The 18659-nt window shown below is 32.9% G+C and overlaps 1 protein-coding gene across 7 annotated transcripts in view; it reads right to left on the reverse strand.

Moving 5' to 3' along the window:
• The window catches only part of LOC143223740 (protein D3-like), a 27960-nt gene continuing 9301 nt past the window's right edge, over positions 1-18659 (reverse strand). Inside the window, exons 2-6 of one of the 7 annotated variants that reach the window (XM_076452117.1) lie at positions 15454-15552; positions 14802-14917; positions 6323-6446; positions 2966-3103; positions 1-1936 (exon numbers count right to left, since the gene is read on the reverse strand). In XM_076452117.1, coding sequence (XP_076308232.1) covers positions 1722-1936; positions 2966-3103; positions 6323-6446; positions 14802-14861 — 537 coding nt within the window. In that variant the 5' untranslated portion in view covers positions 14862-14917; positions 15454-15552 and the 3' untranslated portion in view covers positions 1-1721. Of the gene's footprint in view, positions 1937-2965; positions 3104-6322; positions 6447-14801; positions 14918-15080; positions 15219-15453; positions 15553-18659 lie in introns of those variants that run through there. The other 6 variants (XM_076452115.1, XM_076452118.1, XM_076452114.1 and 3 more) reach the window with 6 other exon arrangements.

Consider the following 18659-nt stretch of genomic DNA (forward strand, 5'->3'; position numbering starts at 1 on the left):
TCTTAGCAAAAACGTATTTTATTAATATAAACAGAATAATATCAGTCAGTTACATTTTTTGTAATGTTCAAACAAAAGTATCAATAAAATAAGAACTTGTACGTTTGTATTTTAATAAACAAAATAAAACTGGCATAAAATCCTTAACCCTTCAAACGTGATAAAAAAGATACCTTAGAGAATGATATGGGGTCTTCTACACCCACATCACAATAATTTGTAATGCAACAGAAAAATAAGCATTTTAACATAAAATTAATGGTCACAGTTATTACCTCACATATAGGCTGATTCATTATCTTTGCTGCCCTTACTTGATTTGCAACCCTTACTTTAGCTGCCTTCCTTGCCCAAATTGCCACCCCATTCAAGTTATTGCCCTCACTTGAGCTACCTCCGTTACTCAAGTTGCCATCCCAACATACATTGACATCCAGTGTGTGTGTACATTTTATTACCTAGCTTTCTCACCCAGCTCACAACCTGCTGAATAATAATAACAGGACCTTTCTGAAGATGTAGGCCTACTGCCACTGGCTAGCACCACAACTGAAGGAAACCATTTGTAGCATGGCTGAGACAATTGAAAAATTATGACAGAAACACTTAGTTTATTTTAGTGGCACTCTCCAATGCTGTTACAACCAGCAGTATGCTTTACTCAACTTCTCTGTGAATCCTTTATCCTTTTCACATACTGAGGTATACTAGCTTTCTCTGGGCATGTCAGAGTTATTAGTCAAAATGCTAGTGCTAGAAAATTTCCCAAGTGTCCAGCTTGAAACCCTTCAACATAGAAAATACTTTGATAATTTGATGCAGTTTTTAAGTTACTAAGGAAAATGTAACTTACTTGAGTTAAAGATCACTGCTTATATTTTTCTTACACTCTACATCAAGTAGAAATTTTAAAAATTACAGCTTTTAAGAAGTGTTACCCAATCACAAACAAAATGTATGCATTAATTTGGAGAGAAAATTTCAAATATATTTAAACTAAATGTTTGGATTATGTATTTATGTGATTAATTGATAAAAGTTTTATGTACTGTCACTAACAAAACCTAACTCGAACTTAAAACTTATTTAACGAGTATCCTGTTGTCTGGTTTTAATTGGAATAACGTAAAAGGTAAATATTGTTGCATGCACTTGTTCTAATTAATTTCAAAAGCATACAACAATTGAATAAGCATAATAAAGTAATTTATTAGAAACGTTTGTTTATTGTAAAATACAAAGTTACACAATGAGTTTCCTGTGCTCTAATTACTGAGTACTTAACTTTTAGCTTTATAAGCCCATTAACTTATTGCTGAGTCACCATGAGGGGAAGGGTCTTCATTGAAAGAGATATATTTTAATCTGCATATTGTTTTGAATTCAACATTTTCTTCCTTCCAACACATTTTGCTGTGCACATAACAATTTTTAAAGTTGAAAAATGTAAATAGTCTAAACAGACTGCAACCAGCAAAAATTCCCTGATATTTAATCCCAGTACATCTTTAGCACAATGGAATGAGACATCACCATAGTGGATGCAAGTCGAGCTAAGCGGCACTAATGTGACCCTAAACTAGTGGATGCAAGCCAAATTAACTGGTGTTAGTTTATTGCTAAAGCTATGTCACATTCCATGAATTATTCACATAATGTTTCCTGAAGTAAGAATATTTCAAGTACATAAAAACAACAACAACAGTTAATATCACATTGAATTAGTTGCTAAGCTGTTCATACAGTTTGGGAACATATTCATCCCACTGAGCCTGGTAGAAATTTCCTGCCCATGGATCCCCCAACCTGTATTTAGCAGCAAAATCTTGAATTTTGAAATTGCCTCTGTGGTGGCCAGATGTGTTGGTAAGTCTTTTTTCTGTGGGGTTCAAGCATTCTGGTTGCTTATATACTACAAACACATAACGATGTAGTCCTGGAAAAGGAATTCAAGTATTTGAGTTTGACCGTTATTCAAAATTCACACTTATATTAAATTTTAAATGGAAAAACTTAACAGTTTTATTCTCATTTAAACAACAGATGTTATCGCTATTACCTCCTGGGATTTTAAGTGGAACAGAATGGGTTGAAAGTAAATAAGCCCTCTTTCTAATTGTGATAAAAGGCTAAACCTGTTACCAATGCTACCTTTTTTACAAAGAAATTGCCTGGTAATCAATTACATGGCTAGATCAAGTTTATCAAGTCAGACTTCAAGGGGTTTTACTTAAGTATCAATTTGGAATGCCCAATGACGAATTAGCCTGCAGCCTATCCATTAATGTGACAAAATTAGTTGCTTACATCAACTGATACAAGAGATTAATACACTGACTGGTAAATTACTTTAGCCACATATACAATCAATTTGTCACACCATAATCTTTAAAATTATGACAAACTAATGATTCATTAGTTACTGAGGTTTGATGATGCAAAATTCAAGTAAAATGCAATTTATTATCTTGTGAATAATAGGATAAATAAGTAGTGAAATATGGGGTAAAAGGTTAGACTAACTTAAAGTTTCATAAGTTTTACTAGCAAAGTTAATATAATCCAAGAAAATGGAATATATTAACTTTCACTCAAAAAAACAAACTAATAGGTCTCTCGGCTTCTGTAAGAATCTGACCCTTTCCAATTAAATCTCAAATGATATCTGTCAATATGACAATCACAGTACTAAATAAGTACTGTCAGTTAGGTAGTACTGATGTACTTGACAGGTGTTCACCACTGAAAGAAATAACTAGGAAGTACATCAGGGATAGTGCAAGTGTCTCAACAAAATAATCATGCTTACAAAAATAAAGTTGGTAACAGAGGAAGAACATTCAGAAATCTCTTTAAAAACCCTCTCAGAATAGATGTAGTATAAATGCAGTGCAAGGAATAAAACATACAACCTTGGATATAGAAGAAAATTTCTGTACTGCAGAAATGTCCTCCGGTATCTCACCTGTTCCTTTTGGAGGAGCTGAGCCAATATATTCCGATAATACTTCTCCTTTACAGATGTCCTTTCCTGGAATATTCACAATCAACCAATGATGCCATTCACGGAACTTAGAGTTTTGCCTGCTTGGAGCATCTGGATCTGAAAAAATAATCTTGAGTATTGAGTTAGAACACAACATTTTAACATGGAAAGAATTATTACCAATCACTTTTAATTAAAGGATTACAGGAAACATTAAACCTAACTGGTTTACAAAGAATATAAATTAGAAAGTTAGAGATAATTAAAGACCATAAGTTTAAGAGGATTAAACTCACAGGTAGGGAGGAAAAATTACAGAACTATAGGAAAGCAAACTATCAGGTTAAAAAGAAATTAGGAAATCAAAAACAGTATATGAAATAGCCAATTAGTTGCAGAAAATGAACATACCATGCATTACAACATTTTTCTATTAATACAGTATTTATTCTGAATTTCACTTATTCTGTGTATGTGCAGGTTCAACATAAAAGTGGTAAAACAATTGAGTTAATTTTATTATCTTTGCTCCTTTGTAATTTTAAAGTAGACAGAACCTGTTCTGCCCAAAGAGTGTAGATACTGCAATACTGCATGTTGTACAAGGATGTCCATCAACAACAGTTCAGGTAAATACCTTAAAGTTACGGCATTACCAACCACGTGGACAGCACTAGTCGCTGTTAATAAACAAAACTGAAGAGTCCAATGCTGAATTTAGTTTGATCAGTTGACAATTTAGAGATCCTGTAAAAGTGATCATTTCATATAAGTGTGCATTTTCTTATAACAAAGCCACACTTTGCTATCTGCTGAATCCACCAAGGGGAATTGAACCCCTATTTCATACAAGTAAAGCAGGTATGTGTACTGTGTTCATTTATGTGTGTTTCACTTTGTGCCCAGGCTCCATCTTTCATGGTTCATTTACTAAGCATTACTTTGTATCAAATATCCTGATTAAATCTCCTGTTATTAAGTGAATCTATCCTATTGCTTTCAAGTTAATTCAGTTTTACCTAAATATAACAAAGTTGACAGAAAGGAGAAAATGTTGATGCTGTAACAACTGGATATCTTATTTGAAGTTTTCTACTTTGTTTATCCTTTACTTCAACTTGTGTCATTAAGTTTAAAAAAACTTCATGGATAAGGAAAACACATTTTCCAGAAATTGAAGGATTTACAACCAAGAAAGAGAGATGGTCAATGAAGGGATACAGTTTATCATGCATAGAACACATCTTATTCTGACTACTGTCTCTTCTGTGAAGGTCCATGAATTCTTTCTTATTGCCGTCAGACTGAGGAAGGAGAACAGGCAGAATTTTGTGCAGTTTGGATATTTGATTGAGTTCTCTTGTTCATCAAACTCAGTGTACAGTCCAAGGAAGGCAGGTGAACTAGTGGGCACTGACTGGTGAAGTAAGTGGACCACAAGGCATAGGTTAGCCTCTTCATGTTGGGAGGTATGCTTCCAAAACAACCATAGATCACAGTGACGTTTGGGATCAAGCAGAGGCAATGGAAAATCTGCCAAGTGCATCCTGCCACCTTAGAGTATCAGAATCTTGAATATGCTCATCACACTGCAGCCCTGACATTTAGGATGTCTCAGCTTAGTGTTTGGAATGAGTCTATGGGTAAAAAAGGATATACAGATGTCTCCTCTAATGCTTCAGAGTACAGCCAATGAAGTTCTAAACCACTTAATTACCTTGAGGTGTCACTGTCTGGAATGAACAAACTCATGGGAAGACAGTACAATGACTGATCTGAATTTGTATGTTTCAATGCTTCACTTGATCAAGGAAGAACATGCTAAAAACAGTTATCTGGATGCTTATGATGAGTTAGATATGGAGACAAGAGAGCTCTGACAATTGCCTGAGCCACTATTAGCACCCTCCAGATTGCTGTAGGTTTGGATTATACCTGATCATACAGGGTTAGGACAGCCACCAATTGTAGGACCACTGTCTGCAAAAAGGATAAACCCTTATATTTCAAGCTATCGAGTGATATTTACAATATGATGTATACACCACATTGTGTGATTTCACATGATTACAAAGCTACAATAGCTCATGTTTTTAGATGCAATTCCCAGTATATCTAAATCCTACAACTGAAGATGATAGGTACAAATCAAAAACTCAGCTGAAAAGGACATTGTGACCCTTTCTTTAGCTGTCACCTAACAGTGTACTCACTACATATAGAAGTACCACTCAATTATCTTACGTTGTGATGATTTGTCAATCCTAAAAGTAATAGGACTGAAAAAGATTTGCAACCCTAACTTTGCAAGCTATCAAGCAGAGTTTCACTATAAGAGATATCCTTAGGTTATTTTATATCTTTTTAATTAACACAGGTTAAAGATTTTCCCGTGTAACTAATGACTAGAAATTCAAAAACTCAAACCAAAAGGTTCTCTGCATCATTTGCTATCCAAGTTACCAAGTGCTTTTTCCAAGGTAGAACATTTCACTTCTCTGATCTAGCTGGGCAGTGAAAATACCATGAAGAATGTCACATATTCCTTCTAAATCTGTTCCAGTACACCCAAAGTTTCTCCACATGTAGTGTTGAATTTTATTAACATACTAATAGCATGAACATTAGTCCTTACACGTACTTTTGGCTTTAAAGTCTGCGTTTAACTTAATTCTGTCAATGATTACTTATTTCATAATGCTTGAAAATATTATGTTAATGTGTTCTAATTCATATTTAGCTAAAAACTGTTTCTTAATTTTTCTGGGGTTTCATTTTTGCATTTGCTTTAGAAAGGATGCGATTAAGATGTTTCTTTTTCCAGTTAATTTCTATTTTGATTTTATTTCAGTGGAAAAATAATTAAAATAAATTATCATTCTTAAAGTGTTCTGCTACAGTTCACTATTTTTTTGTGGGAAACGGTCCATTACTCCCTCGTTAATGCCAAAGGGTCAGCTATATGTGTTTTAATTCTGTTGTATGAAAGTTCTATTTCTGTATTATATGTAGTTTCATTGTTTAAAGTTTTCAAAGTTTGATACGTAGTTTATCTGTTTTAAAGTTAATTTATACTCCGTTTCCCTTGTTGTGAAATCTGTGATGCATCCAGGCATTAAAACAGATTATGAATCTGGGAAACAATGTTCCCAATGACTTTGAAAAAATACTGTATTATATCTGAAAAAAAATAACACCAGTTAGTTGGTTGGAAAACAGGATCTGGAGCTGAAAGAAAGTAAAGTAGAAAGTAGTTAGAATATTAAGCAAAGAAAATTTCCTGATTAAATAATTTTAAAATCACCTTAAATTCTACAGAGTGATACTGAAACTTACCAGTCATACAGAGGGTGTAAAAAGCATCAGCCTCATATGGGTAATTGATGTAAGTTGGTGGGTCTTTAACTTGGGTTGGAGTTAGCTCGTTTCCCAAATTCACCTCACAGTCACCATATTTTACCTGTAGGGGAGAATGAAATTAGAATAATGACTAAATGATTACATTACTAAACAGGTTGAGAAAAATATTGGAATACAAAAATATCTTGAAAAGTTGAAAACTGTTGTTATTATTACACCAACATGTTAAGTAAATATTTTCATATCCATGCAAATTAAAGTATTCTTGATTAAGTTATAAAAATCACTAATTTAAAACTCAGGGAAAAAGTTAAAGACTGAAAAAAAAAGAAAAATAAATTTATGTGCAATAATACAACCAATTTACCAGCAGTGAAGCCTCTAACATAAATTTAAATACAAACTTAAGGTAATTCTGAACCTTACAGTATCCAAATCAAAAACAACCTTTAACAGTATATACAAAGAATTGAATTCAATTTTCTGTTAATTTCATGCTAACCCTGTTAATCTTGTACAGGGTTAACCCACTAGACTGGCCCTGTATCTGAGAATAAATTTTAATTATAATTCTATAATTCTGAAAAGTCTCAAACCACAGGTGATCTGTAACTTTTCTTAATTTCAGATACGTGACTGATTACGGTGCTGTCAGAGCACAATGAGGTTCAGCTAATTCTGGTGTTTGGCAGGGAAGTTTACTGCCAAATTTAATGCATTTTATCCATACAGAGAGAGAGGAAAATAAACCTTCTTTATTGTGCTGTTGAGAAGTTGCTAGAGAAATTTCAGGAACTGTCAGTGTAGACTTCTGGCAAATCTTGTAAACATGCTTTACAATATTCAAAGAGAATATAAATCATGTCTTCAATGTTATTTTAAATTACAAAGACTGCATGTGGAACACATTCTGTGAAGATTGTTGTTTCACTATCCTGTATTTGATAGTTATTATCCTCTATGTTACTCACTCAGTAACATAGAGTCAAATCAACAGTAACAATTCTCCACCATCAAATATGTAATACCATGTTAAATGGCACTCTGTAAAAGGTTGCAGTGTTCTAACTTTGACCTTTAGGTCAATGTACGTAGGATTAATGTCACGTTAACCCTGTTAATCTCATGACCAAAATTTATTCCACATTATTTTTTAGAGATAATTCAAGATATTTCCAAGAATTAGGTTCTGAATATAAATAATCCTTGGAAGGATGCCGTTGATCTACCGTTTATCAGCTTTACTTGCTTTTCATCATGTTTAACTACTTTGAAACTGATTACTATGCTTAAATGCAATATTTAAAAAACAAACTTAACAAAAACCTATGAGAAACTACTTTGTCAATTATATAAACTCCAGTTTTCTCCACTGGTGAAGTTTCACAAACAAGTTCTCATCTGGAGTTATCTAGTTGGCATGTACTACCAAAGACAATCATGGATTCTGTAAAACACATCATTGGTTTTTTTTTAGTAAAACACATGGTTTCTCCCAAATCTTTCTCATCATTTCTTATGGAAGGAATTTTTCAGTCATATCATGCCACATAAAAGGAATCCAGTCTCATTAACATTACCATAATAGCATCTTTTTATTTTATGGTTAGCTGATCTAATTCTTTCTCAAGTATAGTCATGTATGACATTAATAGTGTTCTTTAATTGCTTCATACTCCTCTAAGTGACTCTTCTTCAGACAGAGTACAACAGGTCCATTGTTACTTCAGGTCCTCTTCAGATCAGTGTAGTAACTGCAAAAGATTCTACCTCTCCCCCCCACACACACACACACACAGAGTATTTGGATTCCATGCATTTATTCCCTTTCTTATTAATTTAAGTCTGTCAGGTTCTTAACCCCCCCCTTTTATCAATTGCAATGGTACATTTGCACTACTGATCATCAACATAACTGACTATGGTGCATTTACAATATCTTCTTGTACTACTGAAAGATAGCTCATCAATATTGGTTGGAGATATTATCCCATCTTCTGCAATACTCATCCACATATAGGGTTAATTGACTTAACAGTGTGTGTGGCTATATCCTTCCATCATGCCAATAGATTATAAAACAAGGGCTACTGTTTTGTTTTTTTAGTTGTTTTTTAATCTCAAGGACCTGATGGATATCTGTAAACAAGTCTGATTCAAAGTTCCATCTCTTAGACAAGTGAAGTTCCATGAGCCAGCAAATCTTAAAATAAATTTGTCAATTTTTTTTTTGTGTGCAAGTTTTTACTTCCTGGTTAAAAACAGACTATGGTTCTGGCTGTTTCATAAAATTGTACATCACAACCATAATGTATTTATTCCAGATGTTATTCACAACACTGCTGGAGCTATCCATTCAATTTCTTTCATGGACTTTTTCACGACACATTTTACCCCAATTGTTCACAAACTCCTGGCATCTAACTGAACAGAATCTCTCATACTTGCTTCAAGTGTATTATTAGCATACATATCCAGTCATTTAAAAATGGAATATATCAGAATATAGAGAGTGTAGAAATAAAAATACAAACTCTAACCACTGTTTCTGTATTCTGGTATGCAATAACATCCAACAAAATAAAGCATACCATAAGCAAATCACACTCTGCTAAATTAATCTATTTTTAGGGAGTATGGAATGACTGCTTACCACGGGGTTCTTTTTCTGCACTATTCTTGGACTCTTAAAGAATTGTTTGTTTTTTCACAGCTTCTGCATCAGTGATGGTTCACATCACTTCTGAATGGCACATTTTGGAATATACCATTATACTTTAGGTTAGCATTGTTTTATATCTTGTGCTCCCTTCTTCCATTTATTCTCTATGTTAAATACAAGGTGTTCAGGATAACATGTCAGTTTTTTCATGGTTCTATCTGGGAAGGTGAATTATGTTAAAAAATATATTCCTGAAGTTTATTGGGCTATTTGACCTTATAGAATGTATAAATTCACTACACATTTTAATGTTGTCTAATTTGTCACAAATATAAACTTTTATCCATATAAGTAATGATGGAAATAACTGAGAACTCAAACAACATTCAGTAGTTCTTTTCCTGTTATACAGTACCTCATTTCTGTAACATTCATTGCCTAGTTATAGTAAATAATCAGTACTGTACTTGTGATAACACTGCTCCTACTGCAAAACCACTAGCATCTATTTAAAGAGACTGGATCTTCAAGATTAATGTTTGCTAATACAGGTACAGTGATTAATTCTTTCATTCGGCTGTTAAATGTTTGTTCATAATCTGTTTTCCAGAAAAAAAAGACAGTATTTCATGTAATTCTTTTAGATGACAATATATGTCAAAGAACATTTTTACAAAATGACAACAATAAAAGCATAATTCAAGAAATCCTGTTACTTCCCATGAGTCCTTCATGTTTACCAATTCTGAAGAGATTCAATTGTACATGGTTCTGTTGAAACTCTCATTCTTCTGACTAAAAGGAAACTCATTTGTTGATGGAACAATTCCCACTTTGAGTTTCAGCTCAAGATTATTTCCTCAACTGATAAAGAATTGTCACAGTCCATCATATTCATTATCACATTTCTTCCTGTGTGCAATTATATCATCCAACAAGACAAATATGACTTTACAAGGTAGTTCATAGAAAACATACTTCACTGGATATTGAAATATATGAAATACAGCAAGTGTGTTGTAGAATCCAATGCACAACAAGTTGGCACAATCTAGTAAAGGTTCTCTTCTCATTACTTGTACTTGCTGATATCCACTCTTCTGGTTCAATGTTGAAAACCATTTTGATCCAGACAAAACATCCAAAGTAGAATTGATCATGACAGTGGATAGTTATTCTTCTTTGAAACTTTCACTTCTTGGTAGTCCTTGCAGAACACTGTGAATCTTTGTTCACAAATACTTAAATTGATGACCAATGACTAGTACTCAGTTCTATCACTCCTAGTTCCTTCATGTCTTTTACCTCATTCAAAGTTTCAGCCTGTTTTGTAAATTGAAGTTATCTGGCTAACATATTTAAGCTAAATCTCCTGTATAAATCCTACAATATATTTTATATATTCTGATGAAATCTGCTGGAAAGTGTATCTTGACAGTCTGTGAGCAAGTCAAGTAATCTCTGGCACTGATCAGTTGTAAGACGTCCACAGTGACAGCGATACAGCTCTTGTAAGAGAGATGCAAAGCTGTCCTTAAGTGAAGATTTGATATCAAATTTCCTGCATTTCACAAAGCTAACTACTCCTTATGCTCCTTGATTGATAAAGAGATGTTTAGTTTTACATCTTACAATGTTCCATCCACACTTGACTTAAATTTTATGGTTTATTGTGTTCATTACCTTAATGATGATGTCTACTTTAGATCCATGAGAGTTCTTCCAATCATTAATTCCTCAGGACATACTAGAGTGTTTATTTACACAATAACCCAGCCATAGGTGTAAATTAATTTCTAATACTTCCTAGTACAAATTTTCCACTTATTGATGTAAGATAGCTGTCCTATTTCTCACCAGATGTTCAGCCTCTAATGTTGCAACTGTCAGGTGGTGCACAGGTTTTCCTGATCACAGACTAAAGCTACTTAGAGTATGTTTAACATCGTATCTTTTCTCCACATGGAATCAGTTCCCAATATACATTATTCTCCCATGTCAATTACCTACACATCATGCCTCTTACATGAAGGGAAATATCCAATGTTCCTCTTGTTGGAGCTTTATACACACTTGCTGTTTATATCAATCCTTTGTCTTTTCTTCTTGATACAATTTCCCATTTTGTATCACTAAACTGGGTTGAACAATCACAACTACAGACCAGTGTTAATCAACACATTTTTTTTATCTGGGATGGAGTATCCTTATCTTAACTTTACCCCATAAGTGCAGCTACTATCTATTTTCCCAATGTCTGGTAATGTTTGATCCTTTGACTCCAATGGACTCAAAGAGACCTCCTTAAAGTGCTTGTCACCTTGGTGTATTATAACTTGTTGATTACTTACAGACTAGGCTATAACAGCCTTGTATCCAACATCCTTTGGGAACAGTTTTTATTCCTTACAATCTTCTCTTCTGCTGTTCTGGGTTCCATGAATAGTGTTCACACTTTGTGTTCTTCTAGACTACCAGTGTGTGTGTGTGTGTGTGAACTGTAATGGAGTCAAGCTGGAGAGCTTCCTTGCTAACTTATAAAATGTCCTCACTAATCCATCACTAACAACACTATGAATAACATACTGACTCAATCACAGATAAACAGACTTATTTCTCTTACTTTCCAACTCACTAACTAAACTAATTAACTCACTACTTCACTAATTGATTCACCAGTTCACTTATTAGTTATTGACTTACTGCAACACATTATTAATATCTAATCCAGTGGATGAAGTTTCTAGATTATATCATCATTGTGATTAGTTTCTTCAATCTAAGAAAATGAGTTATATATAAATTAAGATATTAAAAATGAAGCTTAAAAACAACAAATTCAAAATATAATTATTGCTGCCAATAAAACCTAATTATGTAGTGTTCAGAAACATATGATAAAATGTGATTATTTCATATTAAAAAAATAAATAACTAACAAAGTATTTTAAACCTAACAAAAAACATTATTCTGAAAGCAGCATTCATATACTTGTAGTCCTTGAAAATCTTGAAGTAACACAAAAAAAAATAAAACTAGACAACAGAGACAGATACTTGTACTGAGACCAAATTCATCAAAACACGTTTTACTTGTTTCATGGGGAAATCCTGACTATACTTCCTGTTATGATGGTATATTGCAGTTTCATCAGTCTCAAACAAAGGTATGTTATCTCATTACAATCACAAGACATTTTTAATGAAATGATAAAAAAAGTGAACTCATGGTATTTTTAATGGACTAAGGTGTCTTTTTTTTAATGTATAAATCAAAGTTTTCTGTATTATTTTGTGAGGAGTACTTTTTTCCTCCTACTGTTTGCATCACAAAAATAACTTTCAAATGTTATAGTGTCTTTTGAAAATACATGCAAGAAATATTGATAAGAAACATACATTATATGTATAACTACTGCAAGACTTTCTATATACTTCTAACCTTCAGACTAACGTAGTCAGATAATTCAACTCATGACAACATAGTAAATACAAAGTGTAGTTACATGGCATCAGACAATAACAATAAATTAAACAGAAATGAATAAAGTTTAGGAAATAATGAAATTTATTGTACTGCTACAGTTTCTGTATTTAAATTTACAGTTCAATTTATTCCATACTACATCAGATTTTATTCAAAAATATTTAAGTTATGTTTGAATTACCTTACATACATTTTACACAATTCAGAAACATTCCCGAGTTTGTATACAAATGTGCATAGATGAGTGTGGTTTATTGATTTGTTTAACTTGTTTCTATGGTAATCTTGTAGAAAACAGACATTTATACAGTGAATGAAAATCAATAAGTAAGACTAGCTATTCTTTAAAACAGCAGTAAAAAAGATATATAGAACAGTGTTATTAACTTCTTCAGATATCCAAAATTTTAACATATGATTAACACAGGACAAGTTAACCCATATAATGTGAAACAACACAAATTTTATAGTATCTCCACCTGTGTACATACCATTATCTAAAGTTCAGAATGCATAGTTTTTAAAATTCAGAGCTTTAAATAAACATGTTTTAACAACAAACAACTAGTTAGTAAGGACCTACATAGAGTGGATTTAACCTACTTTATGTTTATGAAAAAATTAAACATTTCTGCAATTTGTGTAAACAGAAGTTTTCTAAACAAAACCTCTAGAAACTTGGCAATTGTCTGTTTGAAATTTAGTAACCTTAAGAAAACAAAACTAAAAAATCTAAATACAAACAATAATGGAAGCAACAAGATGCCTTTTGCTGAAAACAATATTTAATAAGACTGCCATTAGTTGTTACATGTTTTTCAACGTTCACATAAGAAGAAACATACAGGCTGCAAAAATTAGTTTCTCTTTTGTATTTAAACGTAGTCTTTTTAAATGAATTGGAAATTTAGAAATGTTTGTGGATTCAAATGGAATTGTAGAACCTAATTCTACAAGATTCTGTAAACCCAGTTCTTTAGAAAAACCATATTCTGTGGTATTTGAAGAAGTTCAGCAAGATTTCTAAAAACCATACATATACATCCACAAAACTAACGAGCAATTACTTTTCTTTCTCTAATTAAAAACTCAATGTTTATCAAGTCATTCCTTTATACACCAAGGATTGTTTATTTCATAGAAGATGCAGTTAGTATTTTCTGCCCATTTGAAAAAATGTGAAACCTCATAAAACCTTAGTAGAACGTTCATTTGTATGTTCCTGAATCTCTTATACATTTTTAATGTTAGTACACCAACCAAACCAATATTTAACAAACAAAAATTACACTTAAAAGTTTCATTTCATACATAAAATATTAAACAGTACATCAGTTACTTTGCATAAAAGTTGTTCACATAATTTACGTTTGACAGCCACTATGTATTAGTTCTTCCTTTATAGTTTTATACTATGTAATAAAGGCCTTAAAAATGGGTAGACTGAGAATCCACTTTCAAAGGAAATGCAACGTACACAAAACTAGTTCATTGACATGCAAAACTAATGACCGTACGCAACAGTTAAAATTTGATGTGCATTATAACCTAAAAAAGAAATCTTGTAACTTCAATGCTGATAGTAACAAGTTAAAATATTTCTTATTCTCATCTCAACTGATTTTTTCAAACCTACATGATTTTCTAACATTCAAAAATAAAAATTTAAAATAGATGGTTTTAAGACTATTAAAAACTTCCGTATTTCATCACGTAAATCTTTGTTCTGATAAAGGTTTTGATAATTGTACACCTTATTTATTTTTTTATTTTTTAGCTAAAATGTGCAAAGCAAGTATATGTTTAGTCAAATATAATTACACAGATCAATAATTTGGACTTGACCCCCAAACTAGTGAAAATGCACATGGGTCAGGAATACAGAATCAGATACAAGTTGGGCCTCGCTTCACTCAAATTTTTAATACGAAATAAAACTTCAAAAAACAGGAAATTACACAACCAAAACGACTTTCCAGACTCATATGCTACCGTTTCGCTTATTTTCTGCTTACACGATATAAAATAAGCTTTATTAAGTACAAAAATGCTAAAAATTCCACCTCCTGTCTATATTTACAATGCACGGTTTTAAATGCAGGCTATTTAATTTATAAAAATAAAAACAGACACCAGATCATGTGATTTTTCGTACAATTTAATTTGAAAGTATTATAATTTACGATATTAAAGACTACAAAAGAGCAAGTGCAACTCTTATTTTGAAATCAATATATTATTCAATTTCCTTTTTTTTTTTGGCTCTAAAAAACGGACATAAATTTATTCAAATATTTTTAGTTCACCTCTAATAAATGGGTGGGGGCCACGTCCAAAACATCGGGTACAACTTCGTTTTCTTCCATTACTTTGTGTACTCTAGCGCTTCTTAGAGATTTGGATTTGTTGCCAGATGTTTCTGCTGAAATGAAAAGCAAACATACAGAAAACACACATACAAAAACCTTATCCAACATTAACTGCATCTTTAATCTCTTGAATCACTTATAGGAGTGTCGTACTCTCTAAAAGGCAGAACAATTTATTTTAGCCTTGACATCTTTGGAGGAAATTTAGTGGCATACCGGTTACCTGTGAATAGCAGCTCAACCTGGTAACACTGCAAATTCCACCCTTATTCTTCACTTTATACATACAGTCGTTTCAAAAATCAATTGCATGTCAGACTGCGGCAAAAGTATATCTTGTGGGATATATCTAACTGAGGGATCATTTGTAAAATACAGCAATTAATTTTTAAGCAGTTACCCACATTTAATGAAACAACACAGCTTTTTCTCTTCCTTTTCTTCTTAGTCACAAGTGTTACGATTTTATTTTATGTCATTTGTGAAGATGGATTTTTTAGTCATAGGTTCTTAATTTATGCCCCATGAAAATTTTCTATACGCTTTTACCCTTATACCAGTAAATAACAAGCGAAGATATAAAACTTACCGTGGAGTAGGAGTCACATTCTTCTGATTCACTCAAATCTTAGTTGACATTTTCCACAAATGTTAACTTGGATCCCTATACTTATTCGAGCTTCTTGAACTAAATTTAATCACATTAGGACTACTTTATTCTTCAACAGAAGATACAACAACGTATTAAATAATGTTATAACATAACACTGTTTAGGGATAACGTATAACAAGGGTCTATTGGTTAATATCGGCTGTTCTATCCTCTAAACTAGGATCGGCATGGCCAGGTGGTTAAGGCACTCGGCTCATAATCGGCTATAATGTGACAATCAATCCCCCTATTCGTTGGTAAAGAGAGTAGTTCAAGAGTTGTCGGTGGGTAATGATGACTAGCTGTCTTTTCTCTATTCTTACACTGCTAAATTAGGGATGGCTAGCGCAGATAGCCCTCGTGTAGCTGTGCGCGAAATTCAAGACAAACCAATCCTCTAAACTGAAGATACCAAATAAATAAATTAAAAATAAAATAGATACAAATATCAAAGCAAGCCCTTATCATTTATATAGTTATCAAGCTTTCTCTAAAATTTATTTAAATTTACTGTTTCCACAACATCCACATGCCAACCACCCTGTTAGAAAAGTAATATGGTATTTGCTGGAGATAATTACTACCTTGCCAAGATTTATGTCTGTGTACCACTATTCTCGCCGTTAAGTATTTAAAAAAATAAATATCGATGCATTAACACCATCAATACCATTTACAATCTTAAATACGTTATTCAGATCCTTTCTAGTTCTTGTTTTATCAATGGAAAACAGTTTCAAAGATCTCTCTTTACACAATAACCCTTCAATTCCAGGCACACATTCGAGCAACCGTCCTCTGAACCTTTTTCAACAATTCAATGCCATTCCTAAGAAAAGGAACCCAAAATTGACACAAACTTCAAATCTGGCCTAACCAGTGACTTATACAACGAAAGTATAACTTCTTTAGGCTTTTATTCAATATTTCTGTAGATACAACCTAACATCCTATTTGCACTACCGGTAGCAACTGCACACTGCTTGATTGGCTTTAGAAACTGATCAATCAGAGCATTAAGATCCCTTTCTTTGATGACATTCTTAAGCCTCCCCCCAGTGGCACAACGGTATGTGTACAGACTTACACCTCTAGAATCTGGGTTTTGATACCATTGGTAGGCAGAGCACATATAGCCCGTTGTGTAGCTTTGTGCTCAGTTAAAACACCAACATTTTAAAGGATATTTCCATCCAAATGATACTTATAATTAAAATTATGTTAACCCATATGAATTATCTTGCATTTATTATAATTGAAACCTATCTGCCGTTTATTTTCACAGCTCACTAAATTATCTAAATTATTTTGTAAAGCAGCAGCATCCTCCTCACAGCCAGCAACAACCAATACCTTAATATAATCAATAAATGTAAGTAATTTATTAACAACTTCTTCATCTATATCACTAATATAAATCAAAAAGAGCAACGGTTCTAAGATTGAGCCCTGAGGCGAAGACTGAGCCCCTTTGTGACATTAATATTTAGCTACACTCCAATTATAACAACTCTACTTTCTTCCATATCCAGCCACTCTTATATCTAATTAACTTATTTCCCACACCTAAAGAGGTTATTTTTATGTGATACCTTGTGAAAAGCTTTTTGAAAATCCAGACACACCAAATCTACACCCTTACCTCATCGACATAAATAGTAAACTTTTCAAAGAATATCAAAAATTTGTGAGGCAAGATTTTCCCTTAGTGAAACCACGTTGACTATCCAGTATAGTTCTAAACTTTGTTAAATTACTTTACAACGTTTTATTATACTTTCCAAAACTTTTCCCACAACCGTTATAAGAGTAACAGGCCTATAATTACTGAGATAAAATTTATTACTTCCCTTGAAAAGAATGAGTGACATAAATCAACCTCCAATCCTTTGGCACCTGCCTGCTGTTCAAGGACTTACAATAAATAGTAGGAAGTGGCTTACGTATTCAATCCTTAACCTCCTTCAAAACCCTAGGGAGAAATATTACTTGGCCAAAGAGCTTCATAATTTATAAACTTCCCAATGTTTCTTGACAAGCTCATAATTAATGTAATCATATTTTCAGCTGTGTTTTCCTTTAACCAACTATTTCAGATGGAGAAATACTGCTTAAATATTCTTCAGTAAAAACTGAAGAAAAAGCAGAATTTAATAACCTATCCCATAATAATCAGATACAATCTTTCCTTTATCCTTCAAGGATACTACTCCATCCTGACACCTTTTGATGTAATTAAAGAAAGCTTTACTGTTGATTTGTACATTTCTCATACATCCTTCTTGATGCCCTATTTTGACCCACTCTATTGACCTTCTATAATATATTAAATCTCCTGTCACATCAATTATGATGCAAAGTAGATTAATTACCTGAATTGTAATTGTTATATATTTTGTACAAGTCGTTTATAAACCAGAACTATAGTAAGGATTAATTATACTATTTGTACATATTTATTCTTTGATAGGTTCTTTAGACAGAGTGGTCATGATGAAACCTAAAAGAACAGATGGCAACTGCCTGCTGTAGAAACACAAGTTTATTATTTTTATAAGTTAAGGTTTAATCTCAGTGATCATGGCACGTTTCTAAAAATCCCTGATTTTAAGTCGGCCTTCTAGTGGTTTCAACGTGTGAGACTGCATGATGTTAGATGGATACAGTTAACAGAAATATAATCATAAGTTTATTCTTGATCAGTAAGTGGTGATGTCATGTCACGACATATCTTCACGTGTCTTCATTGTTTGTTTGTTTGAATTTCGCGCAAAGCTACACAAGAACTATCTGCGCTAGCCGTCCCTAATTTAGCAGTGTAACACTAGAGGGAAGGCAGCTAGTCATCACCACCCAACACCAACTCTTGGGCTACTCATTCTAACGAATAGTGGGATTGACCGTAACATTATAACGCCCCCACGGCCGAAAGGGTGAGCATGTTTGGTGCGACAGGGATTCGGAACCGCGAACGTGTCTTCATTATTCAAAAGTTTTCGGGGCTCTTATTAATATGATATGAAGCTCAGAATATGTGGTTCGTGCCTGACAGAAGACAACTTATTATCAACATCGTCACTTTAGCATTTTCTGATTTTGTTAGAGCTTATAGTTATTGACATTCTCGTGAGAATATTGATTTC

The sequence above is a fragment of the Tachypleus tridentatus genome, chromosome 8 (genome assembly GCF_004210375.1).
Source record: "Tachypleus tridentatus isolate NWPU-2018 chromosome 8, ASM421037v1, whole genome shotgun sequence".
Classification (NCBI taxonomy): Eukaryota; Metazoa; Arthropoda; class Merostomata; order Xiphosura; family Limulidae; genus Tachypleus; species Tachypleus tridentatus.